At 39.7% G+C, this 19,501-nt stretch overlaps 1 protein-coding gene across 6 annotated transcripts; it reads left to right on the top strand.

Moving 5' to 3' along the window:
- The first annotated feature begins 1,157 nt into the window (after window positions 1-1,157).
- On the top strand, window positions 1,158-19,378 carry LOC131317937 (trans-Golgi network-localized SYP41-interacting protein 1). Of its 6 annotated transcripts, none has more exons than XM_058347644.1 (10): window positions 1,158-1,329; window positions 1,463-1,608; window positions 2,725-3,321; window positions 3,471-9,170; window positions 11,276-12,161; window positions 12,235-12,920; window positions 14,646-14,787; window positions 18,159-18,240; window positions 18,334-18,451; window positions 19,107-19,378. In XM_058347644.1, the coding sequence occupies exons 2-9, from the start codon at window positions 1,552-1,554 to the stop codon at window positions 18,434-18,436; spliced, it is 8,253 nt and encodes a 2,750-aa protein (XP_058203627.1). In that variant the 5' UTR covers window positions 1,158-1,329; window positions 1,463-1,551; the 3' UTR covers window positions 18,437-18,451; window positions 19,107-19,378. The 6 variants fall into 6 exon arrangements, with proteins under 6 accessions (XP_058203627.1, XP_058203626.1, XP_058203625.1 ...); XM_058347643.1 differs by having other exon boundaries at window positions 2,725-3,330; XM_058347642.1 differs by having other exon boundaries at window positions 2,725-3,334; window positions 3,460-9,170.
- Window positions 19,379-19,501: the final 123 nt, after the last annotated feature.

The raw sequence follows: 19,501 nt of genomic DNA, 5'->3' as shown, positions 1-19,501 counted from the left end.
CAGTTTCTAAATTTCACCTTTGACCCTTGTTTCATGATCGACAACCACAATCCATTATTCGATAAGTGAGAGAATGGCAATTGCTCTTTAATTCTTCAGTTTGGCCAATACCCAAACATAAAATCAAGTTCTTTATCAGTCTTTGTGAAATAGCTAGGATTGAGATGGCTTACATGAAGAAAGAAGTGGTGACGATGCGGCCGATCGCGAGCATGAAGATGGCTAGGGTTGGGTACCACTCGTCGGGGATCGGGCTCGATATGGGTTTCACTGATTGACCCTGTTTTCAGTTCCAAAAGGAAAACACAGAATGCAAAAATTAGAAAACAGAAACAAAAAAGAAATGAAATAAAAGAGAGGGGGGAGAAATTTGATACTACCATTTTCAAATTTGCAATCGGCTTTTCTGTTTGTCTGAAAGACTCTGAACACTCAATGATTATACTCCGGAGGAATTGATGAGGCTTGTAGAGAAGATGCGGGGAGAGAGAGAGGTTTTTGTAATAAGAAAACAGAAACAAAAAAGAAACGAAATAGAAGAGAGAGGGGAGAGCGGCGGCGGCGCCGTCCGTCTTTGGTTGTTGAGGGAGGCGGTGGCTAAGCTGCCTGAGGGCCGGCCGTATTCATAGAGAGAGAGAGATGAGGGTTTGAAATCTTTGGATTTTGGAAATTGGATTTCCATATTGAACGGGGAATGTGTGATTAGAAAATAATCAACAAATGTGAAGTATTTACAGGCCTGCCATTGTATAATGGAGGGTGGAGATTAATGTAGGCATGAGGATAAATCTAGAGCATTAGTTGTCTTTTGGATTCAAACACAGTTCTGTTTTATTATATAGATATATAATTATGTATTATATATAGTAGGCTAGTGGGGCGGGCCGGGAATCAAGCGGGTACTACCTTATATCCATCCCCTACCCGTTTTTCACTTTTTTTAAAAAATTATCCCCATATCCTATCCGATCCCCAAATAATTCCCGAATCCTCTACCCATTTGGGGCGGGGAACAGGGCGGGTTGGGTCGGGGCGGCCGGAATTGCCATCCCTAATGCGTGTGCCTCGTTAATGAAAACGGCAACGTTTTTCCTGGCCCTGTGGTGAGCTCCCCGGGTCCGATCCGGAGATGCTTTTTTCCACTGTTCTTACCGTTCCTTTAGCGTTAGATCTAAGAAGACGACGGAGACCTTTCACAGCCGAAGCAACCAACACCCCACCATCACCTAAAATCACCAACCCTAACCAGAACAAATCTCTCTCTCTCTCTCTCTCTCTCTCTCTCTCTCCGTGCCTTTGTGTTTAATGCGCGCGAATCGAATACCAAAGGTGTGCGTTATTCCTTTCGCGGATTAAAAAAAATGTTTCACCTCTGTTCTGTTAAATTGCTGCGTTATTACTTATTATTGATTATTGATGCATACTTCTTGATTCCTGTGTCGTTTGGGCATGTATGTTGTAGAGGGCACGATCTGATGGTGGTTGAGTGCTGGCACCGGTTATAGTTCTCGGTTCGCGGTGGGATCGAAACACACTGCAGATCGGAATCGGATGGATAAGGACAAGAACAAGAACCGTACCGATCTGCTTGCTGCTGGCCGTAAAAAGGTTCGTCTCCTTTGACTTTTTAGTAAGAGTAATTTTGATCTTTCTCGTGTATTAGGCTTTGTTGGCAGCTTTTGGAAGTCGTTGTGCTGTTTGGTTGCTTAGAACATATAGTGTGGGAATGTAATTGGGAAGTTTGAAACTAGGGTTTTTTCTTGTTCATAAACCTAGTAGTCCGGAAAGCCTTAGTCAGTAAGCTTACCAAGTAGTTTAGTTTAGAGCGTATCGGGTTAGATCTTTTATCTTGTCATTTATTCAGCTTTTCACGTCAAAACTCTTGGAGTTTGTTTGGTTTGGGTTTTGAGGGAGGTTTTTGGGGTAATGAGTTGAGAGAGGTAGATGAAAGAATGAGAATAATAATTGAAGAGAAAGACTTATTGCGAACCGTGTGCAGAGAGAGAGGGGTTGGTTTTAGAGACCCAAAGCGAACACAGTCTTTGACTTCATTGAGGATAATCTAACTTCACGTTTGTATTCTCGGAATCATGATTGTGGTGTCGTTTGTAAGACTGAGTTCTTCTGAAGGGTTTGGTTATTGAGATGAGTTTTTCTGTTTATAATGATGAATATTAGACTCTTAAAATGCATGCTTGGGATCAGAGTCATTAGACTTTGTTAGAGGACAATATGGTTATGGATATTTAGTTACTAGACTCTCTATGGGATTTTTTTGGTTAGGGGTGCTCCGTATTCGTGAGAGACAAATATCAGGATTTGGTATTGAATTAGGGTGGTCTGGTAAAGCTGAAATTTTTGTATTGAATTTTCTTTGTGATGACATTGTATGTCTATGCTATGGATGCATGAGTTTCAAAAATTTTGCGGGGAAATATTTTGGTGAGAATGGAAATTTTAGAGCTTTTTCGGCATTCATATAAAAGGCCTTGACTTTAGACTCACTTCCATTTTCAGTTTTAGGAATAGACGATCATGTGTTATTAAAGGCATCTGTGATAAAATCACTAGATGGGTTTATTTTTAAGCACTCAATTGTCTTACGAAACAAAGTCTACTCGTGTAGTTATGTCCTAAGAAATACGTATTCATCCCAGCAATCAAGCAGATAGAAACTAAGCTGAGGGGGAATTTAGTTTTGAAATTTAATACATTCTTTTTCAGCTTCAACAATTTAGGCAGAAGAAGGATGGTAAAAGCAGTAAATCCTCGGGTAAAGCTGCTAAATCCGAGCATGATATTGATGCTGATGCAGCATCTGCAGCTAAACCGGCAGCCGCATTGTTACAAGTTCCTGATGCAGTTGTCAGTTCAGTGCATGACTCTAATGAGGGGTTTGTTGATATACCAGTCGCATATTCTCATGGTCATTCACAGTCTAACGATGTTGATATTGCTGATATTGATCCTCTGTCAGTGGGGCTTATGCTCGAGGCAAGCTCAGTTCCAACAACACTGGAAAGCAGTGTGGAGTTGATGCGTGAGGACTTGGGAGTCAATGAAGCTATGATGAATTTGGGTGCCGTCAAGGAACAAGATTTGGAATCTTCAGTTACATATCAAGCTGATAGTACCCAAACTCTTAGTGTGGAGAGTGCAATGCTTACTTCAGGAAATTCCGGAGGTTTAGTTTCTGAAATGAACTCTGTATATCTGGCTTCCCCCATCACAGTTGATTCTTTCACTCCACCTGACCTGGTTGGTGTTACTAAACTGGTTGGCATAGCAGTTGAAGCAGAGCATGTACATGGGGCAGATCAGGTGACAGACGTAGGTTGTGCCTGCTTTCCTGTGATACCTCTTTCTTTTTTACCTGTTTGTATTACAAATCAAGTTCTTTATTGAATCCAGTAACTTTGAATCTGATTTGTAGTTGAAACATCATTTGTTTGTGGGTAGGGGCAATTCAGGGAGCTGACTGTTTGGTTTCAAAGCAAGTTGATACAAGCAGCGGGATAGACCTTGAGGGAGATGCGATGCTTGATTTACCTGGGCTCGGTGAAAGTGCTGAATTTTGTGTAGGGTCTTCTTGTGGAGACACAAGCATGAAGGAGCCAACCATTGAAATGGAACCGACCAAGTTGAATAGTATTTCTGCAGCCGCTGGTGAAACCAATGAGGTGAAAGAAGTCTGGACAATGGATGGGCATTCAGTTTCACCCCAGCTTTTACGCGTGTCACATGATTGCTCAGCTGTAACTCCTGAACTAGCAGTGCATCAGGGAAAAGATGCAGTGGCATCATTTCTCAATGAAGGAAAATCAGAAATGCGGTCTGCAGAAGGGTATGAAGCCAATTCGCAGGAAGAGGTTGTTAATGTTGAGGACTTTTTGGTAGCCGAGGCAAGGCCTATGGAAGATAAAATGGTGAGTTTGTCTTCTGGCACGGGTATAATTTCGATGAGTGTTTCTCATCTCGCGAAGCTGCTAAGAATGCTAGATGAAGAGGAGTTTAAATTGGTGCTAGCATCAAGAGAATTAACAGCAGATTCAGAATTTAGGAGTACTGACAGTTCAACTACTAATGGAGAACTAAGGAGTAACAGTAGGACCATTGTACCAGAGTATCAGTCCTCTGATGTTCTGGAGGAAGTTACAGAGCAATTATATCTTGCAAATGTAGAAAAAGATGTCTTTCTCTTGCAACTCAATGAGCAATTGGTGCAACATTTGGAGTTCAGTCACCAGCATAAACAGTTGCTTGATGAGATGTCTATTGCCAGCAGTTTGATCACCGAACTTCGTGGGAGGAATGAAAGCCTTGCTGAAGAGCTTGTGAAGTGCAAGTCTGAATTTCAGGCTGCTGTTTGTGCAACAGAGGAACTTGAGAAGCAATTTCATACTGCAAAGGCTGAGATCGGGGGAATATCTACCAGAGCTGATGAGTTGCATCTAGAGCTGGAGAGATCACATGGGGAACTCTCAAGTCTGTCAGCAGATTTAGCTGACTGTAGGGCTTTGGTGTCAGCATTACGGGTTGAGAATGATAACTTGAATGGGAATCTTACTTCGGCAGTTGAGGAGAAAAAGAGACTGACAGAGGAGAAGGGATATTTGGCACTTGGTAATGAGGAGCTGTTGAAAGAGTTAGCTGAGTGCAAAGGTTCGTTATTATCATTGCAGGAGGAAAATGTCAACTTAAGTGGCAGTCTTGCATTGAAATCAGAGGAGAGAAGGAAGCTTAAGGAGGAAAAAGAGAATGTTGTCCACGAGAATGAGAAACTATTGACCAACTTAACCGAGCACAAGGCTTTGTTGGAAGCTCTTCAGGTGGAAAATGCCACCCTAAATGGAAGTCTCACTTCGGTAATGGAGGAGAGATTCAGGCTTGGAGAAGAGAAGGATCATTTTGTCACTGAAAATGAGGAATTATTGTCTGAGTTAGCGGACTGCAGAAGTTTAGTGGCAGGAATACAGACAGACTATCGCAAGGCTGGGGATGGCATGAAAGATGCAACTTTGCATCTTGAACAACTTGAACAGGAAAACATGTTGTCATCGAAATCTGGGGATGCTGCAAATCAAATTGAGGTTACTGACATGCCAAGCAGGGGCCCAGAATGTGCAACTACTGCCGATGAGACTCACCAACTTCTCAGGGAGTGGAAGACTGAAAATTTCTCCCCTCGCTTAAGAAAACCTGACGATGGTTCTATGGATTGGTCACACGTTGAGCAGCTTAAATTGGAGGCCTGTGATCATTCCTCAGGGTTTGTAGATTTGAAGGTACACTTAGAGGAGGCAGAGAATATAACCCAAGAACTTGAGAATGCAATTGAAGGAATGCACTCACATTCGGTGTCCTTAAGTAAGTCAAGTGGGAAAATGGTTGTGCCAGCAGTATCAAGACTGATTCAAGCCTTTGAGTCAAAGGCTCATCTTGATGATCATGACATAGAGGAAGTGCCTTCAGCGGCAGATCAATCGCTTGTCAACTCATTTACCTTAATAAAGGAGCAAACAAGAAAGCTGAGAGCAGTTTTTAAGAAGTTGCATGCCGATGCCAAGAAGGCCAGTAAATTGTACATGGGGGAGATAGACTGTAGAATAGCTGCTGATGCTGCACTCGGGGAGCCCAAGGTGACTTATGAAGCTCTGGAGGAACACATTATCTTCTCTGAAGCAGCAATTATAGAACTCGTTGTTTTATATGAATTCTTAAAGCAACATTTGTATGATATCGAAGCAAAGAGGGTTGAGCATCTGGCACTGTGTCAAGCACTGAGGGAACAAAGTACTGTTTCTGTTGCAAAGAACATCGACCTTGTTAAAAAGCTTGGTGATTATCAGTTACGTGCCAGGGAATTGGAGAGACAATTGGATGAGATGCACTCAAGTTCAGATGAGATGGCTTCCTCTATGTCTAATCAAGTGGAGCTTATGCACATAGAGGTAGCTGAGAGGGCATCAATGCTTGAGCAAGAATGGAATTCTACTGTTGCTCGGATTGTTCAGACAGTGGGGAAGCTTGATTTGCTGGTTGGGAGCTCATACTCCACCACCCCTTTAACTTCTTATTATCCGGATGGCCTGTCAGATACAGGCACCCTTGTGGCTTCATCTGTTGAGGCTGCAACGACAGTGATTGAAGATCTTCGGAAGAAACTTGAAGCTTCTAGGAAAGATCATGAAGCCATGTCGAGTTCTCTCAAAAGTTTGTATGAAAAGCATAATGATTTGCATGGAAAGCACGAATTGGCCAGTGGTGTATTACTTAGGGTATATAGTAATCTTAAGAAACTTGTAGATGATTCATGCGGGCACATAGAGGAGAGCCGAATTATTCAACAAAATGAGAATGTTCTAGATCCTCTATCTCTTAATAACTATGATACCCTCATGGAACAAGTAGCAGTGTTTCTGGGTGAGAGGCTGCAACTTGAATCAATGAACGACCAACTCAATTTAGAGATGATTAATAAGGCAAAAGAAATAGAGGAAATGAAGGAAAGAGGCCTTGATTCAGATGGCATTCTGAAGCTGGTTGAAGATGTTGAAGGTGCAATCATGCTGGAGGGCACTGGTCTTAAGTCAGATAACCTTGGATCACGGCTTCAGTATTTGATCTCTTTTCTTTTTCACAAATACAAAGAGGCTGATAAGACAGTCAGGTGGACCACAAGAACAAACTCTCGTGAGGAGATGGAATTAAGTGAATTGCAGGGCCAAATAGATCACTTGATGTTCTTGATTGTACAACATGAGACTGAAAACCTCATTCTTAAGGAAAGTTTAAGGCAGGGAGTGGAGGATCTTATTGCTATTCGGTCCGACTTGCAGGAGAAAGTAAATGAACTCGAACAGTCAGAGCAGCGGGTAGCATCAATCAGGGAAAAACTTGGCATAGCTGTTTCCAAGGGAAAAGGTTTGATTGTGCAGCGTGACACCCTCAAGAAATCTCTGGCTGAAACATCCAATGAACTGGATAAATGCTCACAGGAGTTGCAGTTGAAAGATACCAGGCTTCAGGAGGTTGAAACAAAACTGAAGACCTATTTGGAGGCAGGTGAACGGGTGGAAGCTTTGGAATCTGAGCTCTCATACATTCGCAACTCGGCTACTGCATTAAGAGAATCATTTCTTCTCAAGGATTCTGTACTTCAGAGGATAGAAGAGATTCTGGATGATCTTCAACTTCCAGAGCACTTCCATTCCAGAGATACAATCGAAAAAGTTGATTGGTTAGCGCAATCAATTACTCGAAACACTTTTGCTCTTACGGATTGGGATCAGAAAAGTTCTGTGGGAGGAGGATCATACTCTGATACAGGTTTTGCAGCTATGGATGCGTGGAAAGAAGATTCCCAGCTGAACTTAAATTCTGGTGATGATTTGCAAAGAAAATATGAAGAGCTTCAGAGCAAGTTCTATGGCTTAGCTGAACAAAATGAAATGCTGGAACAATCATTAATGGAAAGGAACAATGTCATGCAGCGGTGGGAAGAGATGTTGGAGGGCATAACTATGCCTTTGCATTTACGCTCCATGGAGCCAGCGGATAGGATTGAGTGGTTAGGAAGTGCACTTTCAGTGTCTGATCACCACTGTAATGCTCTCCAAGTGAAGATTGATAACTTTGAGACATACTGTGCAACACTAACTGCTGATTTGGAAGGGTCGCAAAAGAGATTATCTGAGCTTGAGACAGCTCTCCAAGCTGTAACTCATGAGAAAGAGCATCTCTCTGACAGCTTGGAGATTCTAACTCGTGATTATGATAAGGTCTCAGAGAAGTTAGTTCAGTTTGAAGTTGAGAATGATAAGCTGCATAAGGAGTTAACTGCTCTGAAAGATACATTGGTTGAGAACAATAGGAATCAGAAGCACATTGAGCATGTTGATGGTGAGATTAGAAGATTGGTGAATTTGGTTACTGACGTAATTCGGGATTCTGTTACAGATGATGTGGTTTCTGGTGGCAGTAGTACTGAGTGTTTGGAACGGGTACTGCAGAAGCTTGTTGAAAAGTACACAAATCTTTCTTTAGAGAATTGTATTGTTGTTGAGTCAGATCATGAGACAAAAACAGAAAAAGATCATGCCATTCAGTGTGAACAGAGAGATTCAGAGGGTTTGAAGGCGCAGGATCTATCAATTCTGAAGAAAGATCTGGACGAGGCTTTGCATGGTTTGATTTGTGTAAAAGTGGAAAGAGATAGATATATGGAGCAAAATCAATCCTTGACCCATGAAGTTGAAGCACTAAATCTGAAAAGTCAAGAAATGCAAGATCTACTTAGTCAGGAGGAGCAGAAGTCAGCTTCTGTACGAGAGAAGTTGAATGTGGCAGTTAGAAAAGGAAAATCACTGGTGCAACAGCGTGATAGTTTGAAACAAACCATTGAAGAGGTGAACAATGAGGTTGAACGCATGAAATCTGAGATTAACCACAGGGATAGTAGTCTTTCAGAATATGAACAGAAGATCAAGGTTTTATCCACATACCAGGAAAGTGTAGAAGTCTTGGAATCAGATAATTTGTCATTGAGAAACCGGTTGGCAGAAACTGAGTACTTATTGCATGAGAAAACCCATACTTTGAGTTTGATGTTGAATACTTTGAAGGGCATTGGTGCTATTTTTGAGTTCAATACTAGCAACCCTGTTGAGATGTTGGAACAAATTGGGAGACAATGGCATGATCGACATGCAGCTGTGGCTGCTTCAGAACAGGATATGATGAAATCAAAAAGAGCAGCTGAGCTACTCCTTGCTGAGTTGAATGAGGTTCAAGAAAGAAATGATGGATTCCAGGAAGAGCTTGCAAAATATTCCAGCGAGCTTTTAGAACTCTCCAAGGAAAGAGATTTAGTGGAAGCTGCAAAATGTGAAGCTTTTTCACAAGTTAAAAAGTTATCTGCGATTCGCTCCGAGGAAGTAAATAACCAATTTGCTGAGCTGATGATATTGAAATCCTATGTTGATCAAGTGAGGAAGGGCTTATTTGAGACTAATGATCTTCTTGGAAGGGTCCTCTCCAAGGATGTGGAATATGTGCAGAATCTGGAGGCAAGTTTGATGTCATGTCTCGAACCAAGTGAGGCTCTGAATGTGGTTGGCCTGCCTCTGGGTTGTCCTGACAATGTTATTTCTCTTAATAAAGAAAACCAGGTACTATTGTTGTTGCTGTTCTTATTCTTTTTTTCTTTTTTTTTGTTACTCTCATTTCCGCTTTCTTTTCTTTGTTTCTGTGACCGGAAATTGTCTTTTTATGTACATATCACAAAGGTTGCAAAAATAATTCAATGAAGCCACCTTAGTTTTTTTAGGGCGCACGGCACAATTACGTGTGCATGTATGCATTGATGGGTGGCTGGCGTGTGTGTAGTGCTATTTTGGCGTTTGGCTCTAGCAACTATCATCTTGAGTACGGGAGGTTGAGTAAGTTGCTTTCCTGTGTCATATCCATAGGCGGTGAATTCTGTGCTTCTAACTGCCCCAAAATTCAAGATTAGTCATGCTTAATTTTTTTTTTTTTTTGATAAAAAAAATTGATAACATAAGTCAGACATCTGCACCATCTTCAAATGACTCATGCCATACCTTGTTACGCTTGTTTGTTTTGTGTGACCTGGGGAAAGCAAGAATGTATACAAAAAAGAAACAACAAAACTAAACTGCCAATCTGGTTGCATTGCATTTTCCTGCCTTGTTTGAAAACATCCATATAATGTGATTTTGTGGTTTTCCCCACCTTTCCCCCCTTATCATTCATCTGGATGCTTTCACTTGACTCCAATTATTTTACTCTTTAACGGTACAAACTTGACCCATTAGAGACCACCCCCCCCCCCCCCCCCCAAACATGTGGCCAGCTTTCCTACATAAGCAGGCCTAACATGTGCACATGTTTAGGTAGGCTTTAGTTTCAAGTACAGGATCTTATGTTGGTTGTGCTACCGGATGAGATGGTTAACCATGATCAAGCAAAAAAACCTTCGAAAATAATTTAAGCGGGACTATTCATATCAGATGGCTTCAACAAATAATGTGAAAAAGCCACCAAAATTCTCAGAAGGGTTCGACGAAGGCACCAATGAAGTCACTGAAGTTCAGCATCCATATATGGTTGCTGATGTCATTGGTTGATATTCAGACTCTCTCCACACATCTTCTTTGGATCAGCTCAGCTGATACAAAGTTAAAGTGTCTAACAAAAAAACAATTGGCAATGAGACGCCGCTACATATACTGGCTTTGGAGGTGATAATTAACCGATGTGGGACAAATCCTTGGACTCGCATTTATGGGATGCCCTCTTATGTTCTTCTAAACGCCCAGGGTACCGTGTGGGTCGTCGTCTGAGATGCAGTTGACGTGTTGGAATCCAGCATAGAGTTTCGAAGGAGGATGCAATTAAGTGGTTCCAAGTCAAGTATGAAGGAGTGATCCAAAAATATTGTGCTTAAATTTGTTTCCCTGCACTGCATCTCTTGATAACTGTAATTTTGAATTTTGGCAAACGGCATTTGCGTCTGCTGGTTTCTGAATGGTTTCTGACGACATTGGGCTAGTCTTTCTATATTTAATAGCCCTTTACTTTTGTGAATAGTACACTTTGTTTCGTTGTGATTCCTATAGTTTAGATCATTTTTTTGACCTCCCAACATGGAAGTTGATGGTAGCACGTGCATTGGAGTGTTAGTGCTTGTCCCACGTGAGCTTATTTATCACCTCCAAAACTAAATATGATCCTGGGCCGCCTTTTTGCCAATTGTTGGTTTTGGGTTGGGTGCTTTAACATCAGTAACAAGTGGAATGCCCATAAGTTTACAGTTTCTAAAAATGAAATGCGAAAGTGCACTACTGTCTCCCCATGTTCTGACATGAATTTGGTTCATAAGGTAAAAAATTGAAAACTAGAAACCAATGAAAGTTTGTTTGGCGGACATGTAATGAAAACAGGAAACCAATGAAAGTTTGTTTGGCTTATATGTATTGAGGTAATATTCTGAAGTACCAAAAATAAAAAAATTATATGTATTGAGGTTAAGAATACTTTTCTTTTGATTAAATTTATGATTGGATTTGAAGTTTGTTGAATTTGGCCTCCCGTGTATGAATCTTCTAGTTAATTTCATTCTTTGCTCCAACATATTTGTTTGTTTGTGGTTGTTTTCAGCCTTTGCTTGTACCTTCCTGACACTTTTCATCCTTGTGCTGTTGCACGTAATACTTGGTCAGCATTGTTCTTACCTTTTTGTCTTCTTGTCCAGGAGATGTTCTTGGTTAAGGATTTTATGCTGGACTCAAAGATACAAGAGCATAGCAATGACAATAATTTGGTCGAAATTTTTAGTCTTACTGGGCATCAATTGCAAGGTTTGGCAAAAGAAATTGATGCTCTTAAAGAAAAATTATACAAGCACTCTGTTACATTAGATGAAAGAGTCAAGCACGTTGTTGAAGTAGTGGGCATTGTTCGTAGAGAATTGACTTCCCACAAAAAGTCCTATGACTCCATGAAGGAGAACATAATTCGATTAGAGTGCACCGAGAAAGAGAAAGATGCTGAAATTGGTGTATTGCATGCAAACATTAACTTACTTTATGAAGCCTGCCGTAGTTCAGTTATCGGAATTGAGAATTGGAAAGCTGATTTTGTCAGCAATGGTTTGGCTGCCACAGATCATGGGATGAATTCGGAAACTTCAGTATCTGTAGATGGAGGAAACTTCAGCCAACGGACACTTTTGTCCTCTGAGCAACATTTTAGTACCATGGCAGATAGATTGTTATCGGTGGTTAAGGACTTCATTGGTACTCAAGCCAATATTGTAGAAGCTGGCTATAAGGAGATGAAGACTACCATTTCGAATTTGCAGAAAGAGCTTCAGGAGAAAGACATCAAAAAAGACAGAATATGTATGGAACTTGTAAGTCAGATCAAGGAAGCAGAAGCTGCTGCAGGGAGTCACTTGCAAGACTTTCAATCCGCAAATGTGCGGCTACATGATTTAGAGAGGCGGCTTCAAGCGATGACAGAGCAGCGTAACATATTAGAACAGAGAGTGAAAGAATTACAGGATGGTGAAGCCAACTCGAAAGACTTGGAGGAGAGAGTTAAATCGTTGAATGAAGTGCTGGCTGCTAAAGAACAAGGTTAGTTTTGTTGAGTTTTATTAAGTAGGTTGTTCACAAATAGTTTCTAAGTTAAATTTGTAATTCTGTACAGAAATTGAGTCGCTGATGCAAGCACTTGATGAGGAGGAGATCCAAATGGAAGAGCTAACAAACAAGATTGGGGAACTGGAAAGAGTTGTGCAACAGAAAAACGTAGATTTGGAGAACCTCGAAGCTTCTCGTGGAAAAGCTATGAAGAAACTTTCCATCACTGTGAGCAAGTTCGATGAACTTCATCATCTGTCTGGTAGCCTCCTTTCTGAGGTTGAGAAGCTTCAGTTGCAGTTGCAAAACCGGGACGCGGAGATCTCATTCTTAAGACAAGAAGTCACACGGTGCACCAGTGATGCTCTAGTTGCATCCCAGATGAACAGCAAAAGAAATTCAGATGAGATCTATGATTTGCTGACATGGTTGGACTCAATGACTTCTGGGGTTCTGGTGCATGATGCGCACTTTGATGAAGAGAAGCTCGATGAAGTTCATCAATACAAAGAGAGATTTCAGAAGCACATCATGTCGCTGGTTGCTGAAATAGAGGATCTAAGGGCAGTGACACGGAGCAGAGATATGTTGTTGCAAGTGGAGAGAAATAGGGTCGGGGACTTAACACGTAAAGGAGAATCCCTTGAGGACTCTTTACGTGAGAAGGAATCTCAATTAACCCGGCTTCTGCATGCTGGAGATTCTGTACAGACAGCAAGTACGGCATCTGAAATTTTGGAAGTGGAACCAGTGGTATGTCCTACATGCTTTTTTCCCCATCAACTGTACAGCAGCATCTCCATTTCCAACTAGATGTTTTTGAAATGCATCAAGGAAAATAAATTTTGGCTTCGAAAGTACATCTCTTTTGATGAGAAAGTGGAAATATCACCTTGCGATTAACTTGATAACTGTAAAATGCTTCAAAGTTTGTGTCCTCTCTGATTCATATGTGCTTATACACTTTCCTGCTTAATCGTAGTACGGATTTGGAAATGCCATGGTATATCTAATCAAATTTGGCCAGAACACAGGACTAATTGCTTTCTCTATCGAATTTGTTGTAGAAATTTTGTATATTTTATTAGGTTGAGCGGCAGGCCAAGTTCACACAATAACTTACTATTTGGGTTTTTCATAGGAACCAGGACTAAAAATTTATATTTTGGGTGTATTTTTGGTCCATTCTTTGCATTTCATCTTCTGAAGAAAGTAAGAAAAATATACCTTTCTGTTTCATTTCTTCTTTGTTTGGTCTTCCTCATTTATGGTTGTTCTTATGATTAGTGATGTGCCTTGGTTTTTTATTTATCCTTAGCTGCACAACAAAATTTCCTGTAGATGTAAAACAAGTAAAGAGTGTTTATGTCTGTTAGACTGTATTTGTCAGATGTTTGACGTTGTGTTAAATATCCGGGTGTGTTAGAGGTACTGTGGCCCACGTTTCCATGTGGGAACGCATGTAATTACTGTTTGCTGATCTTATTTGTCGTGTATGTGAAACTCTTAGGAGTTAGGAGTGTTGGTTCTTTAAGATATTTTCTCAGCTTGTACCATACGTTAAGGTGCATTGTTTGTTCCTAAAAAAGCTTTCAAAATGCTAAGAAGGTTCATTTGCTATAAGCTTCCGTTCTGCATAGAGTTGTTATCTTTCCTACGAAGTTCAAGTTATGAATTATGAATAATAGTGATGGACTTTTTAGCCTGGGAATGAGGTTGGCTTCTTTTTTCCTTACATGCATCGAAGTGCCTATACATTGTCGATGTATGCAGGCCAAAGTTGGCCCTGATAATCATGGAGCCCAAAGTAAACCTTTCAAAAGGTCCCTCTCTATATATATATTTTGTATAAAAAAAGTGATCGACAACAGTTCCTGATAAGGTAAGGATTAAAAAATGATATATTCGTCATTGTCTGAAGTCTAGTTTTCCAGTGTCACAAGCATTGATTCGATTATGTTGGTCAAAGGGAAACATCTGGAATTTAGAGGAAGAAAAGGTAACACGATCATTATACAGCTCAGACAGCCTCGGAAAATGGACAAGAGAGAAAGCTATAATCAACCCCAAAGGCCTAGGAGGGTTTTTTTGAATTAAACTCTTTATAAAATTGAAATCCTAGGATCTACAAATATGATTGAAGTCTACCAAGCACATGGATTGTATGCCATCTTCTATTATGATATTATCACATTAGTTACATATGATGGTAGCAACATGAGGTTTGACCAATTACTTTTTGCAAAAGGAGCTGAATCAAAGTCATAAACCTTGAATTAGGAATCGTAAGCTATGTTAATTACATCAAGGATAAATATTCACCTCTTCTTTTCAGTTGCATGTTATATTATGAACTCATGATGTTGGCTTGATACATTTTCCTATTCGGTTCTTAAAACTCTGCTTACTTGTTGCAATGTTGTATCTGGAGTGAATGCATTCTAATGGCGCTCCATTCTGGTGGAATGTCTGATGCAGATTAACAAGTGGGCAGCACCAGGGGCCTCCATTACACCTCAAGTTCGCAGTTTGCGAAAGGTTAATAACGATCAAGTTGCCATTGCTATAGATATGGACACTGGTAGTGGTGGTAAATTAGAGGATGAAGATGATGATAAAGGTAATGTTCTATTCCCCGATCCATTATATGAAGCCCTTTTTATGTGACTGCTAACTGGTGGATCCCACTTGGTAGTTTAACCTTTCATCTCGTAGATGGAGCAGTAAAATTGGCATCATTTTTAGAAGTTAGATGATGTCCCAAGTGTTCTCAAAATTTTTGCGAAAGTTCCGCAATGGACCGAATCTGGATAAAAAAGAGGAAGTAGTTCATTTTAAATTTACTTTATGTATTTTGACAGGAGATGTAGTCACCAAAAAATAAGTGGCGTAAGATTTATGTGGCTGGCACATGGTTCTTTGGCTTGTAGCAGAAATAGGCCCAAAACGGCATTTGTAACCTTGATTATAATAATTCCATATTCACTATGTATCCATGAACGTATCCTTATTTTCAAGATGCCAATACATTGTTGTTATCCTTAATATATTATAGCAACTTACTCATCTCTTACGATGTCAATTTTCAGAGTCTATCCTTATTTTTTGGTGGTAAATATTGCATAATTTAAGATAAAACCGAAGTTATCATTATCCTGTAATTCCCCCCCCCCCCCCACAAAAATAAAAAATAAAAAAAATCAACCATTAACACGTGCAAAAAATGCATAAACATCGCGTCGAAAAGTCAAGTCCTCGTCAAACATTGAAAGCATCGACCAAATAAAAAAAAAAACTTTTTTTTCTTTAGAAACCTGAAACAACTTATCTTTTTTTTTTAAAAAAAAAAGACATAATATAACCAAGATATTTTCCACAAAAGCTGACAAGTTTCCTGTGCCTAAAAGATATTTCACCGATCATAACTCCATGTAATCAAACCATATAGCTTCATTCTCATAAGTCTCAAGAACAATGTATTCTATAGTGCCAAATTAAGTTCCACAAGCCATAGCATGGGCTTCCCAAAAGATCATTACATAACCTCTAGTTTTATAGTTCCAAAATAATAACATAAGTTTTTGGTTCTACGATCATAGTACACAAGACATTATAACAAATCCAGCCTTATGGCCTTACATGTTCTATTACATAAGCTAAACAAAATAACAGCGCAAAAGGGACTCCATGTTGCTACACTTCACTAAGTTCACGGGCCTCATTGCCACCTAAAATGGTTTAAACATGAGCCGAAGCCTGTAGGAAACGAGACTAAACCAAATAATATGTTCAAGTTTAACATAAATGCCGTGAAACACGCATAAGTTTAAAAAAAAATAAAAAATCAAACATAATTCTCGAGTGTCGATAAGTACCATATTAATGACCTTATACAGTTCCCTATCTAATCTACATTGCCCAACATTCCTAGGTTCAACCCAAAGTCATAACCATATGCTAACTTTAATAACTAACCGAGGGTAGCCGGGTACAAGTATCACCCCATGAACCGGGGTAATCGGGTATGAGCACCACCCGGGTACAAGTACTACCCCATGAACTGGGGTAATCGGGTACAAGCACCACCCTTACACCGGGGTAATCGGGTATGGTGTACCACCCCAACAATTTCAGGTCCTTCACCGAGGAGCTCGCCAAGCCCAGCTTGTTTTTCCTAGGTTCACCACCTAGATCTAAACCAATATAATCTGAGCACAATCATCTCAATCTATCTCACCGAACGGGATAGTTCATACCCAAACATCATCCACATAATTCCTAATTAAGTATCCAAGTTCCAAACATTCAATAAACTTTAAATACACATGAACTCTTTCATTAGCACAAATAGCTTCCGAACACTAAACATCTCTACACCTCTATAACACATAAATTTCAAGAATTTAACAAGTATCAACAAAAACCCATGTTTTCCATACGAGATCTAAAAACCCTAACACAAATTTTTCACATAATCTAAATAATATTCTTGTTCTACAAACAAATCCACAACATTTACACTAAAAAATAAACATATCAAGAGGGTTAGTCATGTATCCTACCTCAAATATGCAAATACCAAGCCCTAGCTTTGAATCCTCACCAAAACCACTTTTAGCTCCAAGAAATTTGAGTTCTAGGCATGAAATTAAACTTTCCTCAACTTAGGTCCTTCTAAATCTACTTGATTTGTGTGGTAGATTGTGTATGTCGTGAGAGATAGAGAGAGTGTGTGGAAGAGTAAAGTAGCTCAAAGAAGAGAAAAAAAAATGAAAAGGGAGACATGGCTCCCTGGTATAAAATTATATTTTTTTGGAAAAAAATACGCTTTAGACCCTTCTAGTTCTATAGTACTCCCTCCGTCCCATAAAGTTTGACACTTTCACTATTCCAGCCCTATGAAAAAATTAACTATATCTTTTAATCCGTAATGTTTTTTATAAGCAATATGGGTCTTGTTTGATAGATTTTAATTTATTCTATTAAACAAAGTTAAAAAAATCACCTAAATCATTATGGATTGAAAGATATATGCAATTTAAAAATGCACGCGTTTCTGAAAATGCCAGACTTTCTGGGACAGAGGGAGTAACACCAATCAACTCCCAAATGTTCAAGAATTTCTAGATCAACCCCCAAAATTCAAGTTTTCCTCAAATGTATATCTAATTCTAGCAAAAGTCTCGAGATTCACACACATGGGTCCCATTTCACTCAGACAACATGCACACATGGCAACCGACAATCAATTAAAATAAATAATGATTAAGACCGGGTCTTCACAGATCCGTATATCTTTATCCAATGCTTATTTTTCTTTGGCTTAAAAAAGTTCTCTCTATGAAGAACAATGAAAGTAAAGGTACTCCGAAAGGTGTAGATCATGCTGATATACCACTTCCTCAACCCTTATGACATAAGAGCGATTAAGTGCATCAACAATCCAACTACGACCTGGTAGCCACCCAACTAGCCAAGAGAAGGGAGAAGGGGATTCTAGCCCCATTTGTTTGTCTACTTGCTTCCACTTGTCCTAGCTGCTAGGCACTTTGTGCTTAGTCTTCTAACCCATAACTCTTGAAACACTGTCACCTCTAGAGGTCGAAGTATCACAGTGTCGGGACATGGGGACACGGCGAGGTCACGCGGGGACACTACGGGGACACAAGAGGGACATTGATGGGGACACAACAGGGGCCAATTGTAATTTTAGGGGTCAAACTGTAATTTTTTTTTAAAAAAATTTGGGCCAAATTGTAATTTTTTAAAAATTTCTGGGTGTCAAACTAAAATTATTTATTTATTTATATAAATAAATATACACTGGCGTGTCTCCCGCCGTGTCCGTGTCCCTATTTTTTTAGAATTTCCGTGTCCGTATCCGTGTCGGTGTCGGTATGCGTGTCCATGCTTCATAGCCTGAACTCTTACTAAGACTTGTAAAACGTGCTTACTTATTCCTCTATTATGTTATTTTCTCTTCCATCTCAGCTCATGGTTTCAAGTCACTTACTACATCAAGAATTGTTCCAAGATTCACAAGACCTGTAACTGACATGATCGATGGTTTATGGTAGGCTATCATTTTCTTCTTGTTTTTTAGGGGGTTCTATTTTCCTTGTCGGATTCATGATTGTGAAGTCATCTTTTGTGTTTAATCCACCAGGGTTTCTTGTGACCGCACGCTAATGCGACAGCCTGTTTTACGGCTGGGTGTCATCATATATTGGGCTTTTCTGCATGCCCTCCTTACAACATTTGTGGTTTGAGAAGAGACTTAACATGTTAGTGATTCTCTCTCTCTCTCTCTCTCTCTCTCTCTCTCTCTCTCTCTCTCTCTCTCTCTCTCTCCGAGGGCTTTTTGCTTTAGATTGAATATTGCAACTTCAAATTGAAGATTTAAACTTGAGAAACTACATTCAAAATACTTTGCATCCGAACAGTTAAATTAGATCTAGATAAATTAGGACTTTTTATTCATTTTTTCATTTGAGTTCGGTATATATCTTTTAATTGTCCGGAAAATTTAGTCCTTAATTTGTTTAGTTGTTTTTTTACTTTATCATGTATATTTACATTCCGTTTTACACAATTTTGATTTTTTGTTAAGGTTGTTAATGTTATACATGTGCTCCCACTTGGTGCAAATCCTGGGTCCGCCAGTACCTGCACATTGCGCTATGCCTAAAGCTTTCTTATTGCATGTTGCTATTCACGCGTAATTGTTTTTTTTTTTTTTTTTTTTGAATGGCGAAAAGAATTTTATTCACGCGCGATTGTTATCTTAGTAATTTAGTTTGTATTTGATGTTTCACATTTTATGCTCAAGCGAATGGATTTTGTAAGTTCTACATGAGAAAGGAACTCTCAAAGGGGCTGGTTGCCTCGTGCTCAAGTCGATGTTTTGTTTTCATCTGCAGGTTCTTGTTCTTTTTGCAGGCAAGATGCGCAGTCTGGTCACAAACTACCGTTGTCTTGACTCTCTGTTGTAGTGGCATCATGCTTTTCTGTATAATGGTGAATTTGTTATCACAGGGTTAGATGTTAGATCAATTTTTTATTCAGCTCAACCATGCTACTGCGGTTTCTACCTTTTTATGTTTTTAAATCGCAGATTGCTTGGTTGCATCCAATAAGAAAATGCCTTGACAGATGACATACATTAAGTATTGTTACAAGTCAACGAAAGGTTGTGCAATGTTTCTTCTGTATTGGATGCGTCCCCTTAGAAGCCTAAAAGGTGTTTTTTTTTGTTATAGTCTGGGCTGCAAATATACAACAAATTCAAGCACCAAAATTATGAACATGATTGATGGTCATTGGCAATATTTGTG

The sequence above is a fragment of the Rhododendron vialii genome, chromosome 2a, assembly GCF_030253575.1.
Source record: "Rhododendron vialii isolate Sample 1 chromosome 2a, ASM3025357v1".
NCBI classification, from domain to species: Eukaryota; Viridiplantae; Streptophyta; class Magnoliopsida; order Ericales; family Ericaceae; genus Rhododendron; species Rhododendron vialii.
This window is presented reverse-complemented; position numbering and strand designations above follow the sequence as displayed.

Bases quoted from the DNA above. Each gene is read 5' to 3' on its own strand.
- LOC131317937 (XM_058347642.1), top strand. From the start codon at position 1,552: ATGGATAAGGACAAGAACAAGAACCGTACCGATCTGCTTGCTGCTGGC. The intron at 9,171-11,275 runs GTACTATTGTTG...CTTCTTGTCCAG, and splicing joins CTCTTAATAAAGAAAACCAG to GAGATGTTCTTGGTTAAGGA. The intron at 18,241-18,333 runs GTAGGCTATCAT...TTAATCCACCAG, and splicing joins GACATGATCGATGGTTTATG to GGTTTCTTGTGACCGCACGC.